This window comes from Salmo trutta, chromosome 38, assembly GCF_901001165.1.
Source record: "Salmo trutta chromosome 38, fSalTru1.1, whole genome shotgun sequence".
NCBI lineage: Eukaryota > Metazoa > Chordata > Actinopteri > Salmoniformes > Salmonidae > Salmo > Salmo trutta.
In genome coordinates, this window is record NC_042994.1 from 27,093,959 (window position 1) to 27,113,508 (window position 19,550).

Below are 19,550 nucleotides of genomic sequence, written 5' to 3' on the forward strand. Positions count from 1 at the left end.
ATTAACAGTCAGATAGGAAGTAGCTGGGATGTCCTCCACTGAGTCCACAGTCCTCTCCACCATAAACACCATCTGTTGTCTGCAGACCTCTAACCACAGATCAAATCAAATTTAATGTTATTGGTCTCATACACATATTTCTCTGATGTTATCGCGGGTGTAGCGAAACAGTACAGTAATATCTAACAATACAAAACAATACATGCAAATCCCCACAATTTATTTTAAGGATTTAGAAATATAGAAATGGTAGAACAAGCCATGTTAGAGTCTGGAATATAAATATACAGTTTGTTTACAATGTATATGATGGTGTGTATAGACATTATGGACCGTATATGAATAGAAAAGGTGCGCACAGCAGTAATTATATAGGATGAGCCTTGAATAGAATACAGGGTGGAGTACTGGGTTGTAGACGGCTAGTAACAGTGACTAAAGTTCAGGGCAGGGTACTGGGCGGAGGCCGGCTAGTGAAGACTATTTAACAGTCTGATGACCTGCAGATAGACCACACATTAAGCACACAATAAGTATTGTGGTGGCAGCATCATGTTATGGGTATGCTTGTCCCCGGGAGAGACTGGGGAATTTGTCAGGATCAAAAGAAATATGAAAGGAGCAAAGCCCAGGTAAAAAGTTAGAGGAAAACCCCCCTCAGTCTTCTGAAAACCGAAAGCTCGGACAGGGTTTTATTTTTCTGAGGGACAATTATACACATTTTTATGCAAAAGACACCAGAATGGCTTTCCAAGAGTTGTTGTTCATAAGTGGTCTGTTCCCAGTCCTGACTTAAATCTGCAAAAAAAAATTGAGAAAATCAGGTTTAAATATCACTGTCCATCAATGACCATTTTTGTTTTACAAAAACGATGGATATATGTTGTGCTAAGTTGGTAGAACAAACAACAAATTGTTGAACACGTTCTATAAAATGTAATTTAATCCCTTTTTAGATGTAATTTTAAGGCAGCAAATGTATTTCAAAATTCAAAAGGCACATCTGAGCTATCTTTTTTGCAGGTGCATGGTAACAGTTTAATGAAATGAGAAGAAAGAAGAAACCCGCACACTGCTCTTGATAGTATCACTGAGGGGAGTTCCTTACTAATTAGTGACCTTAATTAATCAATCAAGTACAAGGGTGGAGCAAAACCCTGCAGACACTCGGCCCTCTGTGGAATGAGTTTGACACGTGCTGTAAGATATAAATTATCAGAGTGACCTAAATGTAAACAATATCACTTGATTATCAGAGGGGTGTATTATGACATCAGATAGAACTACTCAGACATTCCAAATATCACTTGATTATCAGAGGGATGTATTATGACATCATATAGAACTACTCAGACATTCCAAATATCACTTGATTATCAGAGGGGTGTATTATGACATCATATAGAACTACTCAGACATTCCAAATATCACTTGATTATCAGAGGGGTGTATTATGACATCATATAGAACTACTCAGACATTCCAAATCAGGTTTCATCCATGTCATGAAGGTGGATATTGATCCAACCATTTCAAAAGTAATGACCAGGCTGATGGAAACAGGATATGCCTGAACACTTCTATAAATGCCGACAGACAATTTGTTAGTTTGTTTGAGAAGTTGTTAATTGTCTTTTTGTGTCAGTAAAAATGGAAAAGCGAGAAATGGCTTTTCCATGCGCAAATATTTATATAATAACCATCATATCTTAGTTAACTTGGAGTCACGCAATGACATGTTGAGTGGTCCTCCCACTACGACTTGGGAACCCATGCAGTTTATTAGGCTATAGATTAAATTAGTTATAAACTTCACAGGGTGGTGAAAGTGGAGGTGATGAGCTTGATGCTCCGTTCCAATACATTGTGATGGTCTTATTCTGGTGACATGATGGTCGATGCTTGGCTGCCATTTGACAAATAAAATATTTATCTTATCCATAATAATCTCATCATGTAGGTAGCCTACCAGCACTGTGTCTGTGAGCTGATGGCTACAGTGCACGGGACAAGAGCACGTTTTCTATTTCACACAACAGTTTTTAAAACCATCAGTAGAGTTGAAAATGTGATGGAAACCCATTTAACTTGTATTTTTCATACAGTACATGGGAATTTAATAGCGAAAGTAATATTTTCTTGCACTACGTTATCATGCAAAGTATTTTATCTGCAATAAGTCTGTTTGATGGAAAATTCCTATATAGTTTTATGCAGATTTGAGAATATTCACATGAAAATCTGTGGCAAATTGCATGGGAAACTTAGCTACTAAGGTGGATATTGATCCAACACCTGCCGCTTATTCAAACCAGCCCACTGGGCACAGACGTCAGTTCAACATCTAGTTTCTATTTACATTTCTTTGAGTCGTCAACTAAAGTGAATTCAACATGAAATCAACACAAAATGTCACCTGTCATTGGATTTAGGTTGCCAGTTGGGTGAAAAAAATAAATACCTGATGTTGATTGCTTTTTACAAATCCAATACATTTCCTACATTGATCTAACATCATCATCACATGGATTTGTTTTATTGAAATTACATGGAAACAACGTTTATTCAACCAGTGGGAGGCTTGTAAATTTCCCCAATAAAGTCGAACGAGGAACTCTTCATTGAGACAATGATGAAACAGCAATCTGTGGGCGAGTCAGTGAACATTTTCATGTCATTAAATCATCAGTGGGCCAACAATGCAAATGTCAACAATGGAGCAAATGCATCACATCCAAATATCACTTGATTATCTGTAGCGCTGGAGGAATGACACCCAGATACACACACACAGTCAGAGTTTAAAAAATGACCATTTAAACACATGGAATCTGATCTACTCTATATTCAAACGGACATACTCCATATTCAATTAATGTTTCATAATAAAAACATGAAAATATATTTGTGAGTATAATACTTTATACAATTCAATTCCATATGGTATAAACACATTCTCAGTCAACATTATAAGACAATGGGAGCACTGTGTATGTTATCTGATGAATTTAAAGTCAATGTGATGTGAAATATAAATTTACACACTAGAAGTTATTTTTCTCTCCTGTGTGGATTCTCACATGCCATTTAAGTGAAATTTGTAAGGCTTCTCCCTGTGTGTATTCTCTCATGAGCTATTAGACTTCCTAACATGTTAAAACTCTTTCCAATGGGAGCAGTGGTACATCCCTGTTAGTAAACATTTATCCTTTGCCAAGATAATCCATCCAGCTGACAGGTGTGGCATATCAAGAAGCTGATTAAACTGCATGATCATTACACACAGGTGCACCTTGTGCTGGAGACAACGAAAGGCCACTCTAAAATGTGTCGTTTTGTCACACAACAATGCCACAGACGTCTCAGATGGAGCAGGCAATTGGCATGCTGACTGCAGGAATGTCCACTGGAGCGGGTGCCAGGGGATTTTATGTACACCACCATGTGCACCAGTCAAAAGTTTGGACACACCTACTCATTCAAGGGTTTTTCTTTATTTTGACTATTTTCTACATTGTAGAATAATAGTGAAGACATCAAAACTATGAAATAACACATGGAATCATATTGTAACCAAAAAAAGTGTTAAACAAATCAAAATATATTTTAGATTCTTCAAGATCGCCACCCTTTGCCTTGATGACAGCTTTGCACACTCTTGGCATTCTCTCAACCAGCTTCACCTGGAATGCTTTTCCAACAGCCTTGTAGGAGTTCCAACACATGCTGATAACTTGTTGGCCACTTTTCCTAACCTCTGCGGTCCAATTCATCCCAAACCATCTCAATTGGATTGAGGTCAGGTGATTGTGGAGGCCAGTTCATCTGATGCAGCACTCCATCACTCTCCTTCTTGGTCAAATAGCCCTTACACAGCCTGAAGTTGTGTTGGGACATTGTCCTGTTGAAAAACAAGTGATAGTCCCACTAAGCCCAAAACAGATGGGATATCGCTGCAGAATGCTGTGATAGCCATGCTGGTTAAGTGTGCCATTAACTCAAAATAAAATCCTTGACAGTGTCAACAGCAAAGCATCCGCACACCACCTCCTCCATGCTTCACAGTGGGAACCACACATGCGGAGATCATCCGTTCAACTACTCCGCATCTCACAAAGACATGGCGGTTGGAATCAAAAATTTGGACTCATCAGACCAAAGGACAGATTTCCACCGGTCTAATGTCCATTGCTAGTGTTTCTTTGCCCAAGCAAGTCTCTTCTTCTTAGTGGTGACCCTTTAGTAGTGGTTTCTTTGCAGCAATAGGACCATGAAGGCCTGATTCACGCAGTCTCCTCTGAACAGTTGATTTTGAGATGTGTCTTACTTGAACTCTGTGAAGGATTTATTTGGGCAGCAATTTCTGAGGCTGGTAACTCTAATGAACTTATCCTCTGCAGCAGAAGTAACTCTGGGTCTTCCTTTCCTGTGGCGGTCCTCATGAGAGCCAGTTTCAACATAGCGCTTGAAGAAACGGATTGATTGACTTCATGTCTTAAAGTAATGATGGACTGTCATTTCTCTTCGCTTAATTGAGCTGTTCTTGCCCTAATGTTGACTCAATCTTTTACCAAATAGGGCTATCTTCTGTATACCCCCCTACCTTGTCACATCACAACCGATTGGCTCAAACGCATTATGAACGAAAGAAGGACTACTGTCTCACCATGTATTGAGCATTCTCCTGTCCTATGTCCCACTGTTCAGAGGCCTACATCTGTCCTATGTCCTACTGTTCAGAGGCCTACATCTTTCCTATGTCCTACTGTTCAGAGGCCTACATCTGTCCTATGTCCTACTGTTCAACAACCTACATTCTTACCTCCTGTGTGGTTTACCTCATGTCTTCTCAGGTTACCTAACTCCTTAAAACTCTTTTCACACTGGGAGCAGTGGTAAGGCTTCTCCCCTGTGTGTATTCTCTCATGTGTTTTCAGGTTACATAACTGGGCAAAACCTTTTCCACACTGGGAGCAGTGGTACGGCTTCTCCCCTGTGTGTATTCGCTCATGTCTTTTCAGTCCACTTAAGTGGTTACAACCCTTTCCACACTGGGAGCAGTGGTACGGCTTTTCTCCTGTATGTATTGTCTCATGTATTTTCAGGCCCCCTAACCTTGTAAAACTCTTTGCACACTGTGAGCAGTGGTATGGCTTCTCCACTGTGTGTATTCTCTCGTGTTGGATCAGGTGTCCTTTCTGGTTAAAACTCCTCCCTGTGTGTATTCTCTCATGTTTTTTCAGGTATCCTCTCTGGTTATAGCTCTTTCCACACTGGGAGCAGTGGTAAGGCTTCTCCCCTGTGTGTATTCTCTCGTGTTGTTTCAGGTATCCTTTGTGGTTAAAATTCTTTCCACACTGGGCGCAGTGGTACGGCTTTTCTCCTGTATGTATTCTCTCATGTTGTTTCAGGTCCCGTAACTGTTTAAAACCCTTTCCACAGTGGGAGCAGTGGTGTCGTCTTGCTGGTTTGGACGTCTCTGGCACTGGTTCCTCGGAGTCTGGTCTTTCTCCTGTCAAAGACAGAGTGTTTATTTAAATAAAGACCTGAATGAAACCTCCACGTGATAAAACAGCCTTGCTATAAGGGTAAATCCTAATCAGATCTCTCAATAACCTGAGGCCAGTTTTAACAATCTTGGTGTGATTTTAAAACAAATGTTGTAGAGCTTCCTGGTAATTACTGATATGTTAACATTACTTATTTTATTCATTCTGTTTTACTAGTCAGAACACAAAAAACTAAACAGTTCTAGGACATGGAGACAAAGACGTCACTGGATTCCTATCAGCAGGTGGTTCTAAATATATAACCTTCATAGCTGTATGGTTCAGAATGCGACCTACACACTTCCTTAAACATAAAATAAGTAAAGAAGTAATTTTAAGTGGAAATCCAAAACTTGTTTTTGTGTCTAAGACACAAAGCACATCAGTAAAATCTCCCCGTTGTTGAAAGGGTTCGACACATGCTGTTTAAATGGCCCAATTTATTATTTAGACGTTCACAGATTTGCAACATTTTGACTATCACTAATGTCATGACATTTTGGGTAAAGATGTGTGTAGGTCACATTCTGTATCATACAGCTATGGAAGTTATATGTTTAGAACCACCTGCTCGATTGGAATCCAGCGATGTCTGTGTCTTGAGTGTCCTAGAACTGTTTAGTGTTTTGTGTTCTGACTTGTAAAACAGAATGAATAAATAGCACAATTTCTTATTTAGACATTCACAGGTTTTCAACATTTTGACTATCGCTGATGTCATATTTTAGGTAAAATAAAAAATAAGGTGAAATATTTTGGCGAGATGTTCCTAAAACTGATAGTAACTATATATAAACTCAGCAAAAAAAGAAACGTCCTCTCACTGTCAACTGCATTTATTTTCAGCAAACTTAACTTCTCTAGGGTAGGGGGCAGTATTTTGACGTCCGGATGAAAGGCGTGCCCAAATTAAACTGCCTGCTACTCAGGCTCAGAAGGTAGGATATGCATATTATTAGTAGATTTGGATAGAAAACACTCTGATTCTAGATTCTAAAACTGTTTGAATGATGTCTGTGAGTATAACAGAACTCATATGGCAGGCAAAAACCTGAGAAGAATCCAACCAGGAAGTGTGGAAATCTGCGGTTTGTCGTTTTTCAAGTGATTGCCTATACAGTATACAGTGACTTAGGGTTCATTTTGCACTTCCTAAGGCTTCCACTAGATGTCAACAGAACGTCTGTAGAACGTTGTTTCATGCTTCTACTGTGAATATGGAGCGAAGAAGAGGGCCTGGAAGTTGATGAGTGAGAAAATGACATGAGCTCAGTGGCACGCGTTCCCGTGAGAGTTAGCTGTGTTTCTTTTCTTTTCTGAAGACATTGGAATTGTCCGGTTGGAATATTACTGAAGATTTATGTTAAAAACGTCCTAAAGATTAATGCTATACATCGTTTGACATATTTCTACAAACGTAAATAGAACTTTATTTGACTTTTCGTCGTGACATTTTGCGCGCGCTTCCTGCATTTGGAGTAGTGGACTGAATGCGCGAACAAAAAGGAGGTATTTGGACATAAATGATGGACTTTATCGAACAAAAAACATTTATTGTGGACCTGGGATACCTGAGAGTGCATTCTGATGAAGATCATCAAAGGTATGTGAATATTTATAATATTATTTCTGAGTTTTGTTGACTCCACAAAATGGCGGGTTTGGTTTTGTGTCTGAACGCTGTACTCAGATTATTGCAAAGTGTGCTTTCGGTGTAAAGTTTTTTTTTAATCTGACACAGCGGTTGCATTAAGGAGAAGTGTATCTATAATTCTTTGCATAACAGTTTAATATTTTATCAACGTTTATGATGAGTATTTCTGTAAATTGATGTGCTCATTCACCGGAAGTTTTGGGAGGCAAAACATTTCTGAAGATTACATGCCAATGTAAAATGGGGTTTTTGGATATAAATATGAACTTTATCGAGCAAAACATTCATGTATTGTGTAACATGAAGTCCTATGAGTGCCATCTGATGAAGACCATCAAAGGTTAGTGATTAATTTTAGCTTTATTTCTGCTTTTTTGTGACACCTCTCCTTGCTTGGAAAATGGCTGTGTGGTTTTTCTTGTATAGATGCTGTCCTAACATAATCTAATGTTATGCTTTCACTGTAAAGCCTTTTTGAAATCGGACAATGTGGTTGGATTAACGAGAAGTGTATCTTTAAAATGGGATATAATAGTATGTTTGAGAAATTTGAATTATGAGATTTCTGTTGTTTTGAATTTGCCGCCCTGCTATTTCACTGGCTGTTGAATAGTGTCCCCCACATACCCCAGAGAAGTTAACATATATTCATACAAATATTTACACAACAAGATTCAACAAGTGAGACATAAACTGAATAAGTTCCACAGACATGTGACTAACAGAAATTGAATAATGTGTCCCTGAACAAAGGGGGGGGTTCAAAATCAAAAGTAACAGTCAGTATTTGGTGTGGCCACCAGCTGCATTAAGTACTGCAGTGCATCTCCTCCTCATGGACTGCACCAGATTTGCCAGTTCTTGCTGTGAGATGTTACCCCACTCTTCCACCAAGGCACCTGCAAGTTCCCGGACATTTCTGGGGGGAATGGCTTTAGCCCTCACCCTCCAATCAAACAGGACCCAGATGTGCTCAATGGGATTGAGATCCAGGCTCTTTGCCGGCCATGGCAGAACACTGACATTCCTGTCTTGCAGGAGATCATGCACAGAACGAGCAGTATAGCTGGTGGCATTGTCATGCTGGAGGGTCATGTCAGGATGAGCCTGCAGGAAGGGTACCACATGAGGGAGAAGGATGTCTTTCCTGTAACACACAGCGTTGAGATTGCCTACAATCTAACTAGGTAACTCTAATGAACTTATCCTCTGCAGCAGAAGTAACTCCGGGTCTTCCTTTCCTGTGGCGGTCCTCATGAAAGCCAGTTTCACTATAGCACTTGATGGTTTTGCGACTGCACTTGAAGAAACTTTCAAAGTTCTGGATTGTCTTAAAGTAATGATGGACTGTCGCTTCTCTTTGCTTATTTGAGCTGTTCTTGCCATAAAATGGACTTGGTCTTTTACCAAATAGGGCTATCTTCTTTATACCCCCCTACCTTGTCAGAACACAACTGATTGGCTCAAACACATTAAGAAATTCGACAAATTAACTTCTAACAAGACACACCTGTTAATTGAAATGCATTCCAGGTTGAGAGAATGCCAATAGTGTGCAAAGCTGTCACAAACGCAGACCACGTGTGACCACACCCGCCCAGGACCTCCACATCCAGCGTCTTCACCTATGGGAGACTGAGACCAGCCACCCAGACAGCTGATGAAACGGAGTAGTACTTCTCTCTGTAATAACGCTATTTTGACGGGAAAAACGAATTCTGATTGGCTGGGCCTGGCTCCCCAGTGGGTGGGTCTATGCCCCCCCCCCCCATGGCCACACCCCTGCCCAGTCATGTGAAGTCCATAGATCAGGGCCTAATGAATTTACTTACAGTGACTGATTAACTTATATGATCTGTAAAATCATTGAAATTGTTGCATTTATATTTTCTTCAGACTAAATATTGCCATATTACAAAGTATGAAAAGGTTTGTTCATTCACATGTCATGAATTCACTATGACATCATATTTGTATATGTTTTATTAGACTTTTATTATGTAATAGATCATATGGGTTGAAAAGTGTTTTATTAGAAAAGTATGAAAATCAAATTAAATATTATTTGTCACATGTGCCGAATACAACAGGTGTAGACCTTACAGTGAAATGCTTACTTACAAGCCCTTAACCAACAATGCAGTTAAGAAAAATACCTGTTAAGTAAAAAAAATAGATGTTTAAAAAAATGTAAGAAATAAAAGTAACAGATATTTAAAGAGCAGCAGTAAAATAACAATAGCGAGGCTATATACAGGGGGTACCGGTACAGAGTCAATGTGCCGGGGCACCGGTTAGTCGAGGTAATTAAGGTATTATGCACATGTAGGTAGAGTTAAAGTGACTAAGCATAGATAATAAACAGAGAATAGCAGCAGCGTAAAGAGGGGGGATGGGGGGGCAGTCCCTCTGACACCGCCTGGTATAGAGGTCCTGGGTGGCAGGAAGCTTGGCCCCAGTGATGTACTGGGCCGCACGCACTACACTCTGTAGTGCCTTGCGGTCAGAGGCCAAGCAGTTGCCAAACCAGGCAGTGATGCAACCAGTCAGGATGCTCTCGATGGTGCAGCTGTAGAACCTTTTGAGGATCTGAGGACCCATGCCAAATCTTTTCTGTTTCCTGAGGGGGAATAGGTTTTGTCGTGCCCTCTTCACGACTGTCTTGGTGTGCTAGGACCATGATAGTTTGTTGGTGATGTGAACACCAAGGAACTTGAAGCTCTCAACCTGCTCCACTACAGCCCCGTAGATGAGAATGGGGACGTGCTCGGTCCTCCTTTTCCTGTAGGCCACAATCATCTCCTTTGTCTTGATCACGTTGAGGGAAAGGTTGCTGTCCTGGCACCACACAACCAGGTCTCTGACCTCCTCCCTATAGGCTGTCTATAGGCTGGTGTTGAACGCTGAGCTGTAGTCAAAGAATAGCATTCTCACATTTTTTATTTAACTAGGCAAGTCAGTTAAGAACAAATTCTAATTTACATTGACAGCCTAGGAACAGTGGGTTAACTGCCTTGTTCAGGGGCAGAATGACAGATTTTTACCTTGTCAGCTCGGGGATTCGATCTAGCAACTTTTCGGTTACTGGCCCAATGTTCTAACCACTAGGCTACCTGCTGCCTCTACATAGGTGTTCCTTTTGTCCAGGTGTGAAAGTGCATTGTTGAGTGGAATAGAGATTGCATCATTTGTGGATCTGTTGGGGCGGTATGCAAGTTAGAGTTTCTGGGATAATGGTGTTGATGTGAGCCATTACCAGCCTTTCAAAGCAATTGATAGCTACAGACGTGAGCGCTACGGGACGGTAGTCATTTAGGCAGGTTGCCTTAGTGTTCTTGGGCACAGGGACTATGGTGGTCTGCTTGAAACATGTTGGTATTACAGACTCAGTCAGGGATAGGTTTAAAATGTCAGTGAAGACACTTGCCAGTTGGTGAGCGCATGCTCGGAGTACACGTTCCAGTAATCCGTCTGGCCCAGCGGCCTTGTGAGTGATGAACTGTTTAAAGGTCTCACTCACGTCGACTACGGAGAGCGAGATAACATAGTCGTCCGGAACGGCTGATGGTCTCATGCATGTTTCAGCGTTACTTGCCTCAAAGCGAGCAAAGAAGTAATTTAGCTCGTCTGGTAGGCTCGTGTCACTCGGCAGCTCGCGGCTGTGCTTCCCTTTGTTGGCTGTAATAGTTTGCAAGCCCTGCCACATCCGACGAGCATCGGAGCCGGTGTAGTACGATTCAATCTTAGTCCTGTATTGACGCTTTGCCTGTTTGATGGTTCGTCGGAGGGCACAGCGGGATTTCTTATAAGCTTCCGGGTTCAAGTCCTGCTCCTTGAAAGCGGCAGCTCTAACCTTTTGCCCAGTGTGGATTTTGCTTGAAATCCATGGCTTCTGGTTGGAGTATGTACATACCGTCATTGTGGGGACGATGTCATCGATGCACTTATTGATGAAGCCAGTGACTGGTGTGGTGAACTCCTCAATGCCATCGGAAGAATCCAGGAACATATTCCAGTCTGTACCAGTAAAACAGTCCTGTAGCTTAGCATCTGCTTCATCTGACCACTTTTTTATTGACCGAGTCACTGGAGCTTCCTGTTTTATTTTTGGCTTGTAAGCAGGAATCAGTAGGACAGAATTATGATCAGATTTGCAAAATGGAAGGCGAGGGAGAGCTTTGTACGCGTCTCTGTGTGTGGAGTAAAGGTGGTTTCGAGTTTTTCTTCCCCTCTGGTTGTACATTTAACCTGTTGGGGCTAGGGGGCAGTATTTGCACGGCCAGATAAAAAAACGTACACGATTTAAACTGGTTACTACTCTTGCCCAGAAACGAGAATATGCATATAGTTAGTAGATTTGGATAGAAAACACTCTAAAGTTACTAAAACTGTTGAATGGTGTCTGAGTATAACAGAACTCATATGGCAGGCCAAAACCTGAAGATTCCATACAGGAAGTGCCCTGTCTGACAATTTGTTCTCCTTCTGTGGCATCTCTATCAAAAATACAGCATCTCTGCTGTAACGTGACATTTTCTAAGGCTTCCATTGGCTCTCAGAAGGCGCCAGAAAGTGGAATAGGGTGTCTGCTGTCTCTGGGCGAAAAACAGCAGGAGTTTTTGTGAGTGGTCAGGCAGGGAACAATGACACTGGAGATGCGAGTCCACGAGACAACTCCATGTTTTTCTTTCAGTCTTTGAATGAATACAACGTCTCCCAGTTGGAATATTATCGCTATTTTACGAGAAAAACGGCATAAAAATTGATTTTAAACAGCGTTTGACATGCTTCGAAGTACGATAATGGAATATTTTGAATTTTTTTGTCACGAAATGCGCCCGCGCGTCAACCTTCGGATAGGGACCTCAACGCACAAACAAAACGGAGCTATTTCAATATAACTATGGATCATTTGGAACCAAAACAACATTTGTTGTTGAAGTAGAAGTCCTGGGAGTGCATTCTGACGAAGAACAGCAAAGGTAATCCAATTTTTCTTATAGTAAATCTGAGTTTAGTGAGGGCCAAACTTGGTGGGTGTCAAATTAGCTAGCCGTGATGGCCGGGCTATCTACTCAGAATATTGCAAAATGTGCTTTCGCCGAAAAGCTATTTTAAATTCTGACACCGCGATTGCAAAAAGGAGTTCTGTATCTCTAATTCTTAAAATAATTGTTATGTATTTTGTGAACATTAATCGTGAGTAATTTAGTAAATTCACCGGAAGTTTGCGGTGGGTATGCTAGTTCTGAACATCACATGCTAATGTAAAAAGGTGTTTTTTGATATAAATATGAACTTGATTGAACAAAACATGCATGTATTGTCTAACATAATGTCCTAGGAGTGTCATCTGATGAAGATCAAAGGTTAGTGCTGCATTTAGCTGTGGTTTTGGTTTTTGTGACATATATGCTTGCTTTGAAAATGGCTGTGATTATTTTTGGCAGGGTACTCTCCTCATTAAAGTCTCATTAAAGTCCCTGGCCACTAGGAGAGCCGCCTCTGGATGAGCATTTTCCTGTTTGCTTATGGCCGCATAAGGCTCATTGAGTGCGGTCTTAGTGCCAGCATCGGTTTATGTATAGACAGCTACGAAGAATATAGATGAAAACTCTCTTGGTAAATAGACAGCTACGAAGAATATACAGTTGAAGTTGGAAGTTTACATAGACTTAGGTTGAAGTCATTAAAAATCGTTTTTCAACCACTCCACAAATGTCTTGTTAACAGACTATGGTTTTGGCAAGACGGTTAGGGCATCTACTTTGTGCATGACACAAGTAAGAGGGCAAACTCCACCGGACTAGTTTCATAGTATGGAATCACTTATGGAGTTTGGATTTTGGGTAAACTTCTCCTTTAAAGCATCATTGAGAAATAATTAAAGTTGGGACATTTGTAGACTAACAGTTAAGAGTGTTCCGCCAGTAACCAATAGGTCTATGGTTCGAAATTGTGACTCTTTGGAGACATTAATAAAACTCATTTTTCAACCACTCCACAAATTTCTTATTTCACTGATAATTCACTGTATGACAATTCCAGTGGGTCAGGAGTTTACATAAACTAAGTTGACTGTGGCTTTAAGCAGCTTGGAAAATTCCAGAAAATGATGTTATGGTTTTATAAGCTTCTGATAGGCTAATTGACATCATTTGAGTCAATTGGAGGTGTACCTGTGGATGTATTTCAAGGCCTACCTTCAAACTCAGTGCCTCTTTGCTTGACATCATGGAAAAATCTAAAGAAATCAGCCAAGACCTCAGAAGAACAATTGCAGACCAGCACCAGTCTGGTTCATCCTTGGGAGCAATTTCCAAATGCCTGAAGGTACCATGTTCATCTGTACAAACAATAGTACGCAAGTATAAACACCATGGGACCACGCAGCAGTCATACCGCTAAGGAAGGAGACACGTTCTGTCTCCTAGAGATGAACGTAATTTGGTATGAAATGTGGAAATGAATCCCAGAACAACAGCAAAGGACCATGTGAAGATGCTGGAGGAAACGGGCACAAAAGTATCTATAGCCACAGTAAAACAAGTCCTATAATCGACATAACCTGAAAGGCCGCTCAGCAAGGAAGAAGCCACTGCTCCAAAACCGCCAATAAAAACCAGACTACGGTTTGCAACTGCACATGGGGACAAAGATCGTACTTTTTGGAGAAATGTCCTCTGGTCTGATGAAACAAAAATAGAACTGTTTGGCCATAATGACCATTGTTATGTTTGGAGGAAAAAGGGGGAGGATTGCAAGCCGAAGAACACCATCCCAACCGTGAAGCACGGGCGTGACAGCATCATGTTGGGTATATTGAAGCAACATCTCAAGACATCCGTCAGGAAGTAAAAGCTTGGTCGCAAATGGGTCTTCCAAATGGACAATGACCCCAAGCATACTTCTGTTTTCAACTCTCTAGAGACAGCAGGAGCGGAAGAGATACTCTGACTGATTGGCTATGAAAAGCCAACTGACATTCACTCCTGATGTGCTGACCTGTTGCACCCTCGACAACCACTGCGATTATTATTATTTGACCCTGCTGGTCTTCCATGAACATTTGAACATCTTGGCCATGTTCTGTTATAATCTCCACCCGGCACAGCCAGAAGAGGACTGGCCACCCCTCAGCCTGGTTCCTCTCCTGGTTTCTTCCTAGGTTCTGGCCTTTCTAGGGAGTTTTTCCTAGCCACCGTGCTTCTACACCTGCATTGCATGCTGTTTGGGGTTTTAGACTGGGTTTCTGTACAGCACTTTGTGACATCAGCTGATGTAAGAAGGGCTTTATAAACAAATTTGATTAATTGATTCCAAAGTTGTGGCAAAATGGCTCAAGGACAACAAAGTTAAGGAATTGGAGTGGCCATCACAAAGCCCTGACCTCAATCCTATAGACAATTTGTGCGCAGAACTGAAAAAGCGTGTGCGAGCAAGGAGGCCTACAAACCTGACTCAGTTACACCAACTCTGTCAGGAGGAATGGGTCAACATTCACCCAACTTTTTGTGGGAAGCTTGTGGAAGGCTACCTAAAACGTTTGACCCAAGTTAAACAATTTAAAGGCAATGCTACTAAATACTAATTGAGTGCATGTAAACTTCTGACCCACTGGGAATGTGATGAAAGAAATAAAAGCTGAAATAAATCATTCTCTCTACTATTATTATGACATTTCTTTAAAAAAAAGTGGTGATCCTAACTGACCCAAGACAGGGAATTTTCACTACGATTAAATGTCAAGAATTGTGAAAAACTGAGTTTAAATGTATTTGGCTAAGGTGTATGTAAACTTCCGACTTCAACTGTATATATAACATTATATTGGTTGCAAGAATTCTTTATGATAATTTAAGATTTGAATCCGGCGTCATTTTGCGTGTCAATTCAGAAAGTGCCATGGAATCTGCAGATAGAAAATCTCTTCCCAACTATTTTGAAATGTATATGGCACAGATGTAAAATTTTTGGTCCTTAAATGGACCTGCTATACATTTCTATTTAGCTCAATTTTCTTTAACTTCTTTGGGGTAGGGGGCAGTATTTTGACGTCCGGATGAAAAGCGTGCCCGTAGTAAACTGCCTACTATTCAGGCACAGAGGCTAAGATATGCATATTATTAGTAGATTTGGATAGAAAACACTAGAGAGTTAGGTGTGTTCCTTTTCATTTCTGAAGACAAAAGGAATCCTCCGGTTGGAATATTATGGAAGATTTATGATAAAAACATCCTAAAGATTGATTCTATACATCGTTTGACATGTTTCTACGAACTGTAATATAACTTTTTGTACTTTTCGTCTGAACTTACTGCGCGAGCACAGTGGATTTGGATTACTCGACTGAACGCGCAAACAAAAAGGAGATATTTGGACATAAATATGGACTTTATCGAAACAAAACAAACATTTATTGTGGAACTGGGATACCTGGGAGTGCATTCCGATGAAGATCATCAAAGGTAAGTGAATATTTATAATGCTATTTGTGACTTCTGTTGACTCCAAAATGGCGATTATCTGTATGGTTTGTTTTGATGTCTGAGCGCTATACTCAGATTATTGCAAAGTTTGCTTTTGCCGTAAAGCTTTTTGAAATCTGACACAGCGGTTGCATTAAGAAGAAGTTTATCTATAATTCTGTGCATAACACTTGTAAAGCCTTTTTGAAAATCGGACACTGTGGTTGGATTAACGAGAAGATTATCTTTAAAATGGTGTATAATACTTTTATGTGTGAGAAATTTGAATTCTGAGATTTTTGTTGTTTTGAATTTGGCGCCCTGCTATTTCACTGGCTGTTGGCGAGGTGGGACGCTATCATCCCACATACCCCAGAGAGGTTAACCAATTTTGGTCTTTAATGCAGGGCCGACAAGTTCCTGTTCTAGAGTCTTGTAAAGATGGGGGGGGGGGGGGGTTGACTGGGACAGGCAATGTAACATCCATAATGTTTTAGGAAAGGTTTTTGTAAAACATGCACCTTACATCGGATCATCTTGACATTTTCTCCCTAAAGCTAACTTTCATCAAGGTTTTATATGTCAACTAACAGAACTGTTTGATGTGGTGGAAATATAGCAGTCTATCTTCATGCCAACTAACAGAACTCTGCTGGCTGTCCTGGTAACAGATACCAGTGGGCAGATCTATTTTATTTGTTCAAACTAAACTACAGCACTTACTTTGAGGTGTCAAATCTGATCCTTTCTTCTCTTCTCCTCCTCTCACAGTTCCACTCAGCCCCGTTGTTTTCCTGCAGTCCACCAGCAGCACAGACAACCTCTTCATACCCAGCAGTAAGGTGCTACCGGGAGAGGCACGACACAGGGACTCCGGGAGGGAGGAAGGGCTAGCGTTGTCCTGGTAACCATAAAGAGGGGACACAGACACATATCATTATGGATGCTGATGTCACTGTTGTCATAAAGTGCTTTACAGAAACCCAGCCCAGACCCTGATAGAGCAAGCTGTATGCTAGACCAGACCAAGCTGTACCATCTGGTGTTCTGATCTGGAGAGACTCTTCTCTGCCTCGTCAGCATCAGGATGTTGTTGAGGTTCCCCAAAGCATCCACAATAGTCATGTCTCTCTCCTGTGTAAATGACAACATCAAACAGACAGTCAACTTATGATCTATTGCAATCATAGGGTCTTACCAGAGTCATTAATATGTCTAAAAAGGGCCTAAATTGGCAACTTTCATTATGCTTTTTTAAAATACTGTTTGTGATGCAAATGTAAAAAGGTCATTCCACAAAATGGGTTCCTTTTGCATTCCTTTGATATTTTATGTAGAAATTATGCACCAGAACTGGATTGTACTGTTATACTAGATGAAGTGCACTTTAATATAGATCACATGGAGAATAAAATAAATCAAATTTTAAAAATATATGTACCAATGGCAGTACTGAACAACATATTAAAGTGTATAACTTCAGTAGAATGCCCCTTTAAAACCCCACATTAGTTCAACAACTGCATAGTTTGTGTCCCTGTTTTTAAGACAGTACTCACTGGTGGTAATCGGATATTCTGACTCCTCCTCCTTTTTCACTCCTAAAACGTCTTCTTCCTCCTCCTCTTTTATTGAGATAGCCTCTTCCTCTTCTTTCACTACATTCTCCTCTTCTTTCAATGTTATGGCGTCTTCCTCCTTTTTGATTCTGAAAGCTTCTACCTCCTCCTTTTCCACTCTGACAACCTCTTTCCCATCTTCCTCTTTCACTGTAATATCATCCTCTTCTTCTTTCAATGTGATAGCCTCCTCTTCCTCCTTTTTCATTCTTCAAGCTTCTTCCTCTCCTTTCACCAGAGCTTCTTTCTCCGTCTTGCTTAGTGAACTCATGCTCCGGGAGATTAGCCTAGCTCAGTATCAAGTTAACACATTCGCTAATTTAAGAATCAAATTGCGTTTAAATGAACTAGTAGATACGTAAACATAACTGTGTTCTAAACATTGAGATTAATATACACAATATTGGTCTAAAGAGCTTCAATGTTTCGGTGTTATGCTCACTAGTAAACCACCGCGTTGGCTGAATCAGAAGCCTTTCGTCGCTGTTGAAGAAGCCTCCAGTTCCGTCCACTAGATTATACGTCACGCAAGAAGCATCACCTGAAAGACTCACATCGCCGTCTGCTGACTGGAGTGGGCAACACAGATTGGAACAAAAATAAAGCAATGTCAAAAGAAGTCATTTAAAAACAACCAGATGTTATGTTTTCTCTTCCTTCTTACAGTCAATACTTTTCTCCAGGGCTGTTTTGTACTTCCTGTCTCTAAAGTGCCCCTTTGGGTGGTGGTATAATTTGTATTCATTTTTTCTCATAGTTATTCTGAACCTGCTGCCTGCAAGTCGTTTTTAAATTCACCTAAGTGATCTGTGTTTTCCTTCAACTTTCTGAAGAGGAAACAGACCAGAAATGCCCCTGTCTGAGTGCATTTGTCTACCACTATGTGTAGCTGTTAGCGATGATGCTAATGACAACCATCTTCTGGTTGATGGAAAAGCTTTTCCCAAAAACCTGGCAGAATGATATCATGATTATTTGCATCAATCCAGTTGTGATTTGTTCAGCAAACTCTGCAATCACATGTGTGCTACAGAGACACCACTAACCAAGCAAGGCTCTTGCTGGTGCCACTTGAATTAAAGGGTATCTACACACAAAAATGAAAATGTGTTAGATTTTTCTCAGACTACAAAAGTGGTCTCCTTTTGATGTTTTTCTATTAACAATGTGATTTTGACAGCGAAAACTGAAAAACAGTGACAAATCAGAAACTTGGAATTACTAAACGGAGAAAACGGAATTTGAGAAAATATATTAAATATACTATTGATTTTCTCTCATTATGTCACACCAGACTTCGCTTTGGCTCCCCCTCCTGTCCAGTTCAGGCATTCAGCGTTGCCGGCCTTCTAGCTGCTGCCGAACCTACTGCTGTCAAACGCCCTCCACTCATCAACCCCGGACTTGTCTCGTCATCATTTCACACACCTGGTTCCAATACCCACTCTATCACTGTATATATACTCTCTCTGCCATTGTAAATGTTACTTGTTTTCCTAAGAGGAATTTCTCCTACTATTTCATAAGTACATTATATTTTGTACTTTGGGTTTGCCCTGTGCCTTTTTGGGGTTTTGTCCCGCTTTGATTTCATGGTAGGATACAGGATAGTGGCAACACATGGAGTTGGGTTGGATATAGTCATGGTAGGATACATGATAGTGGAAACACATGGAGTAGGGTTGGATATAGTCATGGTAGAATCCATGATAGTGGAAACACATGGAGTTGGGTTGGATATAGTCATGGTAGGATACATGATAGTGGAAACACATGGAGTTGGGTTGGATATAGTCATGGTAGGATACATGATAGTGGCAACACATGGAGTTGGGTTGGATATATGTAACAGTGTAGGTTCCGTCCCTCTCTTCGCCCCAACCCGGGCTCGAACCAGGGACCCTTGCACACATCAACAACTGACACCCACCGAAGCATCGTTACCCATCGCGCCACAAGAGCCACGGCCCTTGCAATGCAAGGGGAAACCCTACTTCAGGTCTCAGAGCGAGTGACGTCACTGATTGAAATGCTATTAGCGCGCACCACCGCTAACTAACTAGCCATTTCACATCGGTTACATATAGTCATGGTAGGATACATGATAGTGGCAACACATGGAGTTGGGTTGGATATAGTCATGGTAGGATACATGACAGTGGCAACACATGGAGTTGGGTTGGATATAGTCATGGTAGGATACATGATAGTGGCAACACATGGAGTTGGGTTGGATATAGTCATGGTAGGATACATGATA

At 40.9% G+C, this 19,550-nt stretch overlaps 2 protein-coding genes across 4 annotated transcripts in view; both read right to left on the minus strand.

Annotated features, from left to right (window-relative positions):
• Positions 1-19,550, minus strand: part of LOC115178195 (zinc finger protein 658B-like) — a 1,063,446-nt gene that overhangs the window by 251,701 nt on the left and 792,195 nt on the right. The window lies entirely within an intron of this gene.
• Positions 1-19,550, minus strand: part of LOC115178199 (zinc finger protein OZF-like) — a 92,028-nt gene that overhangs the window by 16,828 nt on the left and 55,650 nt on the right. The window contains exons 2-4 of one of the 3 annotated variants that reach the window (XM_029739292.1): positions 16,708-16,805; positions 16,395-16,572; positions 4,383-5,512 (exon numbers count right to left, since the gene is read on the minus strand). The exons of 1 other annotated variant lie outside the window; for it this stretch is intronic. In XM_029739292.1, coding sequence (XP_029595152.1) covers positions 4,803-5,512; positions 16,395-16,572; positions 16,708-16,805 — 986 coding nt within the window. In that variant the 3' untranslated portion in view covers positions 4,383-4,802. Of the gene's footprint in view, positions 1-4,382; positions 5,513-16,394; positions 16,573-16,707; positions 16,806-19,550 lie in introns of those variants that run through there. One more of the 3 variants, XM_029739290.1, reaches the window with a different exon arrangement.